This window comes from Canis lupus, chromosome 8, assembly GCF_048164855.1.
Source record: "Canis lupus baileyi chromosome 8, mCanLup2.hap1, whole genome shotgun sequence".
In the NCBI taxonomy this organism is placed as follows: Eukaryota; Metazoa; Chordata; class Mammalia; order Carnivora; family Canidae; genus Canis; species Canis lupus.
The window spans coordinates 64,919,305-64,926,639 of record NC_132845.1 but is presented as its reverse complement, the minus strand read 5'-3'; the positions used below and the strand labels follow the sequence as shown (position 1 = coordinate 64,926,639).

At 52.8% G+C, this 7,335-nt stretch overlaps 1 protein-coding gene and 1 long non-coding RNA gene across 9 annotated transcripts in view; one reads left to right on the top strand and one right to left on the bottom strand.

Moving 5' to 3' along the window:
• Positions 1–1,135: 1,135 nt before the first annotated feature.
• LOC140638839 (uncharacterized) lies at positions 1,136–3,609 on the bottom strand. The gene is made up of 2 exons (XR_012035801.1): positions 3,297–3,609; positions 1,136–1,756 (listed from the first exon to the last, which is right to left on the bottom strand). It is a non-coding gene; the product is annotated as an uncharacterized lncRNA (long non-coding RNA).
• LOC140638837 (monocyte to macrophage differentiation factor 2-like) overlaps positions 2,593–7,335 on the top strand; it is a 127,126-nt gene continuing 122,383 nt past the window's right edge. For 2 of the 8 annotated variants that reach the window (XM_072836855.1, XM_072836854.1), the window contains exon 1: positions 2,622–2,777. In XM_072836855.1, the coding sequence (XP_072692956.1) occupies positions 2,731–2,777 (47 nt within the window). In that variant the 5' untranslated portion in view covers positions 2,622–2,730. Of the gene's footprint in view, positions 2,778–7,335 lie in introns of all 8 variants that reach the window. The other 6 variants (XM_072836861.1, XR_012035798.1, XR_012035797.1 and 3 more) reach the window with 6 other exon arrangements.

Sequence of the window (7,335 nt, the reverse complement as noted above, 5' to 3'; positions counted from 1 at the left end):
CTTGCATCAAAGGGAGAAGTCGTCAGGGAGCACTGGCCATGGTCAAGTGGGCACAGGTGGACTTCTGTTGGGGAGGGGGGCAGAACCAGAGGAGAGGGGAGGTGGGGGTCCTGGAAGGCCCCAGGATCAGGAGCCCAAGGTTTGTCCAGTGGCTGCTGCCACCCCTGGTGCCCACCCTGTCTCCTTCACAAGCTGGAGTCAGGCCCTCAGTTGCTATAACAACTGGATCTCAGCAGTAAAAATAGTAACTTATTTCTTATTCAACTTGTTTTGTTCTTGGAGAAAAAGAAAATCCATTTCTAGGTTTGTTTCCCTTCAGGGGTCTCCTCTGGGGCCCTACTGAGCCTGTGGCCAAGACAAGCTGAAGGTCTTCGAGGGCTGGCTGGGGGCCGGGAGGAGGCCTGCGAGCCAGCAGCCTGGGGAGGTCTGCTCCCACACCTGTGGCTTCCCTCAGCCTCTGGGCAGCTGTGGTCAACAATTGATGCCTCAGGCCTGCCCTGGACTTCCCCAGAAGGGGCCTCAGGGAGATCAGGCCTCTGATCTCTTTCACTTTTAGAAAGCCAGCAGGGACCTTTTTGGGAATTAAAGTTGAGGGCTGAGGAGGAGGTATGGCTGGCACCTGGGGACAGTGTGTCCTAGTGGGGCTGATGATAAGGCTTAGGGACGGGGTCACAACAATGGTGATGGAGATCAAGGTCTGAGAAGAGGCCATGAAATGCGTGTTTGGAGTTCAGAGCCTGGGAAGCTGGGCTTCAGGGCAGCTCCTCTGGTTGTGTGACCTTGGGACAGTCCCCTGTTCCCTGTAGCCATGAGCCTCACCCGCTCTTAACCATGACCCCTGGCAAAAAGACATTTTCTATCCTGACCAGCACACAAAATGTATATAAGACAACTGAAACAAAAGTTTCTTGAACATGACTTTCTCTCCCCTGGCACCATGCACTCTGGAAGGGATGTCTTTTCTGTTTCACTTCCAGTGGCTGCTCACCGCCCACCTGATTGACTTCCTGATCTTCTAGAGCCATGTTGCCCCACAGGACTTTCTGCGGTGTTGGAAATGGTCTGATATAGCAGCCACTGGTCACATGTAGCTGTTGAGCACTTGCAGTGTGGCTTATATGACCAAAGAGCTGCATTTCAAATTGCATTTCCTTTTATTTAATGTAGAAATAAACAGACGCAGGAGGCTGGTGGCTGGCTATCATCCTGGAAGTCGCCGCTCTGGTAAGTCCAGATGAGCAATTCAAAACCTGCAGCTCCAAGGGACCTTCCAGCTCTTCCTTCCCAGCATCTCTTCACAGGGTGGGCTGGCTGCCCTAGGGGACCCTCTGATCCATCACATTCTATACGCCCAGGCTTCCACTCTTGACCTCAAGATCACTTGGCCAAAACCCAACTCACATCTTCCCTCACCTCCCTGCAGCTCCTCCTCTGATCTCTTCCTCCTCCCTCCACATCCCCACCCAGCAGGGCCAGCCAGAAGCCCAGTGGCCACCCTCTATTTCTAATGCATCAGCAGGGTCTAGTGGATTTTACCTCATAAGCATCCCTAGATCCCTTTCCTGGTCCCCACCTCCAGCCTGCCCTGGCCCCTCTGCAGCCTCTGAATACTTGTACCTGCAAGTCCCCACCAACACCAACGCCCGCCAAGTGGCTGCACCCAACATCTGGAGGGCAGAAATGAATTCCATAGGGTCTCTTTGCCATGGGTGGGATTATTTTCTGGATGTGTAGTAGGATCTCAAATAAAAAGTTGCTATAACAAATAGAAAGGAGCTGGGGTTTGAGGAGGAAAGGGAGAAGGAGGTGCTTGTCTTTCAGTTTGGGCATCTGTCCTTCCACGTTGAAGGCTGTTCTGCCTCCCACAGCCCCCAAAGGTGTCATCTGCTCCCGTGGGTGCTTTCCCAAAGCCCATAACCCGGGGCCAAGATCTCCTAAAGGAGAGAGCTGGATCTTGCACAAGATCAGAGAGGGGTGGGCAGATCCTGGGTACGCTGCAATCCCACAGCCAAATGCGTGTGTCCCTGCCTGGGGGTCGTGAGGGTCCCTAGAGTCATAGCCTCTGGAAGTGGAGAGGTTCCCCAGAGACTGCCGCCATTCCCGGGCAGATCCCCTGGGGCCGTCGCGCCTCGCAGGCGCTCGGAGGCAGGAGGCGCTGGCCGCGGGGGGAGCGCTAGCTACAAGTCTACTCCCCGCCGGCCACGCCAGGGGCCTGAATGGCTGGCGCGCCAGCACTGTCCGCTCCCGTTCCAGCCCAGCCCCAGCCGGGGATGGGGGTGGGTGGGGGAGGGGGCAGCGGGGCTCCGTCTAGCAGGCTGTCACCTCGCTCCGAAAACTACGGGAGGAGGAGGGCACACCGGGAGAGGGGGGTGCTGCAATCGGAAGCCCCCCCATCCCTCCCTCTCCCTCCTCCTCCGCGCAGCCACTGCTGGAGGGGTCCTCCGGGGACCCGGAGGGGGCCAAGGCCGCAGGGACTAAGGCGATTGGCCCGGAGCCCCCCCTCTCACCCCGCCCCCGCCACCATCTGCTCGGGATTTGGCGTCGGCGTCTCGGGCTCAGGCTCGGCTCGCAGCCAGCTCGGGCTCCGCGCGCCCCCCGCCGGCCCCCGCCCCGCGCCCGCCTACCTGCTGCTCCCGCGCCCCCGCCTCCCTCTCTCCCTCCCTCCCTTCCGTGCTCCCTCCTAGCGCCGCTGGTCGGAGCCCCGGGCTGGGTGCTGATGGAATCGCCGCGATGTTCGCTCCCCGGCTCCTGGATTTCCAGAAGACGAAGTACGCTAGGTGAGGGTGGGGGCGCGCGGGGACGGGGACACCCGGGGAGGGGGCGCGCGGAGAGGGGACGCCCGGGGAGTGGACGCGCGGGGAAGGGGACTTCCAGGGAGGGGGGCGCTCGGGGAGAGGACGGCAAGAGGAGGGGGCGCGGGGGGAAGGGGGCGCGCCGGAAGGGGGCGCGCGAGGAAAAGGGGAGGGGACGGCACCAGGAGGGGCGCGCGGGGAAGGGGGGCGCGCGGAGGGGAGGCGCGCGGAGAAGGGGAGGGGACGGCACGGGGAGGGGCGCGCGGGGAAGGGGGCGCGCGGAGAGGGGGCACTCGGGGAGAAGGGGAGGGGACGGCACGGGGAGGGGCCGGCGGGGAAAATGACACCCGGGAAGGGGGCGCGCGGGGAAGGGGCGCGCAGGGAGGGGACGCCTGGGGAGGGGTGCGAGTGGGGAGGGGCGGCCAAGGCTTTCTCCCAGCTCTGAGCCGCTGGGCTCGCTCCCCGCGCCGCCTAGGGAATTCGAGTTGATAAACGGACCCTCACCTCGGCCGGAAGAAACCAGAAAAGAGACTTCGTGGTTTTTGTGAGAGTGTCCGCGCCCTGCTTTGCGCCCCGGATCCGGGAGTAGCGCGGGTTCCCAGCGCCTCCTCTCCTAGCGGCGAGCCCTGGGGCGAGTCGCTTCACCTCCCGGAACCTCGATTTCCAGGTCTGCAAAACGGGGATAATGAACGCCCCCATCCCTGGGGACCTTGCGAAGCATTTTGCGTGGCGCCAGGAGCGGAGGAATCGCTCAGTTTTTCTCGGGCGTTTCTGTTAATGATGAGCGGTGTTAGCATGCACCCGCGGTGTCCCCCCGCCCCCCAGCGCTGCCCTCGCCTGCCCCGCACCGCCCCCGCCCCCGTCCCGGCTCCTCACCCTCCCCCCAGCCTTCACCACCCCCAGAACAAGCTGGAGGAACGAGTTAAGTGCTCTTTTAAGGTGGAGAAACTGAGGGTAGGACCCAGAAAGAGTTGCCTGTACTTCTTGACCTTTTCACAGTGTGAGGTCTGTGGTCACTCCTGAGCCTGTTTCTTCCAAAATGGTGATGGCAGATATTCCCACTGGATTGCCGAGTGGAAGGCGAGTCCCTGCTGCATTGATTACAAATTAAATGGGGGAGGTCTATCATTATTAATTTCCTGTAGGATTCTGTGGGGTCTGCTTGCCTGAAAGCTAGCTTGAAAACCCTTTCCTGAAGTTGCCTCCAGCCCCTAGAGGAGTTGAGGGGAGGACAAGCTGCACTTTTGCCTCCTGCCTGGGCATCCAGGGGGCCAGCCTGCCCTGCTGACTTTTAGCCCTCTGCCTCAGGTCTCCTGCTTCTGGGTGGAGTATGCAGGTGGTGAGTCTGAGATGGATTGACATTACTTTGGTATCTGCATCTATGTAGCTCATTGTCTCCTTGCAGTTGCTGAGAGTCCCTGTCCCCATGAGGTCTCCCAAATTCCGGTCAAATGGCAAAGCTTGATCACAGATGTCTAGGCTGAAAATGGTGAGGTGGGTGGGGAGGCAGGACTGGGCTTTAACTGCTCAGTCTTAGCCTCCATTTCTGGGGGAGGAGGGAGTTGTGAATTCTCCTTCATAGAATTGGGGAGTCCCACTGGAAAAGGGGACACATGGAGGAGTTCTTGTGGGTTTTCTTTGGGTTGGAAGGTAGGAAGGGCTGGCTGTCCAAATCCAGAGTCTTCTCTGATACGGGCACTTGGACTTTCAAAGGCTTGCTATTGTGAAGTACAGTAAGTTGGTGGAGGGTTTGCTGGAAGGGAAAGCAAAGTCTGGACTAGAGGCGATAGATGCAAACATGCAGGGAAGGAGCTATGAAGCCTGTGCTATGGGCCTTTGCCTCTCCTGCACTTGCTGTGTGGTCTTGGGTAGGTGTCTCATCCTCTCTGAACCTCAGCTGGTTGACTTGTAAGGGTTGGTCTGAATGATCTGTAGATCTGGACACTGGTAATGCTCTCTCCAACTGGGACAGAGCTCTCCATCTGGGCCAGGGTCTGGACCAAGAGCTTTTTCCTTCCGTGCTTGGGCTGATGCAGTTTCTACAATGAGTCCAGTGAGGAAGTGAAGCACATCGATTAGAACTATTTCTGTTCCCTTTCTTATTGCACAACCCTTATTGTGGTGCAGCCCACAAGTTAGGTCCTTAATAAAGGCTTCCTGATTGAGTGAATTTAATAGTATGACCCAGTGCTATCTGGAAGAAATATCACACAAGCCACATATGTAGTTCTACATTTTTTAGTAGCTCTTCAGTTTAATGTGTGACTGATTTTCTATCTCATTGTCATTAAAAGGTTAAAAAACAGGTGAAACTAATTTTAAGAATATATTGTAGTTAATCCTTGATATGCAAACTGTTGTCATTTCAACATATAATCAATATAAATGAATTATCCATGAGATATTTTATATTCTCTTTTCACTGCAAATCTTTGAGATCTGTGTATTTTATACCCACAGCCCATCCCAGTTTGGATTAGCTGTATTTCAAGTGCTCAGTAGCCACTTGTGCCTAGTGGCTGCCCAATTAAATAGCACAGGAATGTCTTTCCAGGACAAGAGATGGGCATTTGTCTTAACTGCTTTGGCTACTTTAATAAAATATCATCAACTGGGTGGCTTATAAACAATAGAGAATTATTTCTCATAGGTTTGGAGGCTGGAAGTACAAGATCAGGGTACCAGGATGGTTGAGTTCTGGTGAGAGACATCTTTTGGGTTATGAGCTACAGACTGTATCTTTGTGTAGTAGATAGAGAAGGAGCCTCTGGCCTCTTCTTATAAGGCACTAATTTCATTCATGAGGGCCCCACCCTCTTGACCTAATTATGGCCTAAAGATCCCCCCTCCAGATGCCATCACACCAGAAATTAGATTTTCACATATGAATTCTGGGGGAAGGAGAAGGGGAACCATTCAGCCCTTAACAGTGTTCCTAGTTAAATGCTGTGTGACACTGTAAAAAGATGCTTTCCATCTTTGAGCCTGTTTTTCAATGAATGGTGGGACTAGCCCGTCTTTTAAGGTTCTAGTCTAGAACCCTTGAATGATTTACCTAGATCAAAATACTTATCATAAAGCTATAGGAATTAAAGACTGTGTCGTGTTGGTGCAGGGCTAGGCAGATTGGCCCCTGGAACAGAATAGAGAGTCCAGAAGCAGATTCACACATATAAAAAAATTTTTGATTTTTGTGAAATGTGGCATTGCTGATTCACCAACTCAAGGATGGTCTATTAAATAAATGGTACTGAGACAATTGGTTATCCAGACAGAAACAGTGGAACTGGAGCTCTACCTCACACCATATAGAAAAAAGCCCTGGATGGGTTAAAAATTTATAAGTGAAATTAAAAAAAAAAAACAACTTGAAACTTTTAGAAAATAGAAAGGACTAGCTTTTGGGTTTCAGGGTAGGTAAAGATATCTGAAGGCACAAAAAGGTTAAAACCATTAAAGAAAAGAGAGATAAACTAGAGCATGTTAAAAATTATGAATTTCTATCCACTGAAAAATGCCATGAAGAAAATAGAAGATGAGCTATGAAGGACATATTTGCAGCACAATTTAACCACCAAGATAATTAACGTCCAGGAAATATAAAGAACTACAAGAAGAAAAAGACGAATAGAAAATGTGAAAATACAAATCGTTTTGCAGATAAACACAAAGAGAGAGAGGAGAGTACACAAATGAGCAGTGAGCATACAAAAAGCTGCTCATTTTCATTGGGCATCTACCCTGGAGAAACTTGTGCACAATGTGTGTCATTGGAAATGGACGAGAATTTTCTCAGCAGTATTGTTCATGATAAGGAAGACTTGGGGACCTCCCAAACGTCAATGGTAGAGTAGTGTGCATCCCTATAATAGAATAATATCCTGCAGTGAGAGTACCTCCACTTTCAGGCAACAGTACAGATAAATCTTATAGACATGTTGAGTGATAAGCAAAACACAAGGAGAACTATGAATCCAGTCATTTGACGCTCAAGAATAGGAAGCCACCTGTTGTTTAGGAATGCAGAGGAAGGTATATGGAAAGCCAGCAAATGATTATTGCAAAATCAGCTCATTGGCTATCTCTAACGGGGGCGGGGGGGGGGCAGGTGCTTCTGGGTACACAGGGTGCTTCTGGTCCTAGCAGTGTTCTAATTCTTGACTTGGGAAGAAAACCAACCTGGATTCTATATGCCTTACAAGATAGCTTCCATTCCCCAGGGGGAGACTTACCCATGTGGCCACCTTCCTGCAAGGGGAGGCTGGGAAGTGTAGTCCTGCTGTCTTGTGCCCATTGCTGTCCAGAACAGCACCTGGCATCTGAATAGGTACCAGTCAGATCTGGTGAATGACCAGTGGGTGTGTGACTTTGGACAAGCAAATGAACCTTTGAAGACCTTGGTCTGCTTTCTTGCTTTATTTTTTTTTTTAAGATTTTATTTATTTATTCATGAGAGACACAGAGAGAGAGAGGCAGAGACAGAGGCAGACTCAGAGGCAGAGGCAGAGGGAGAAGCAGGCTCCACTCAGGGAGGCCAACGTGG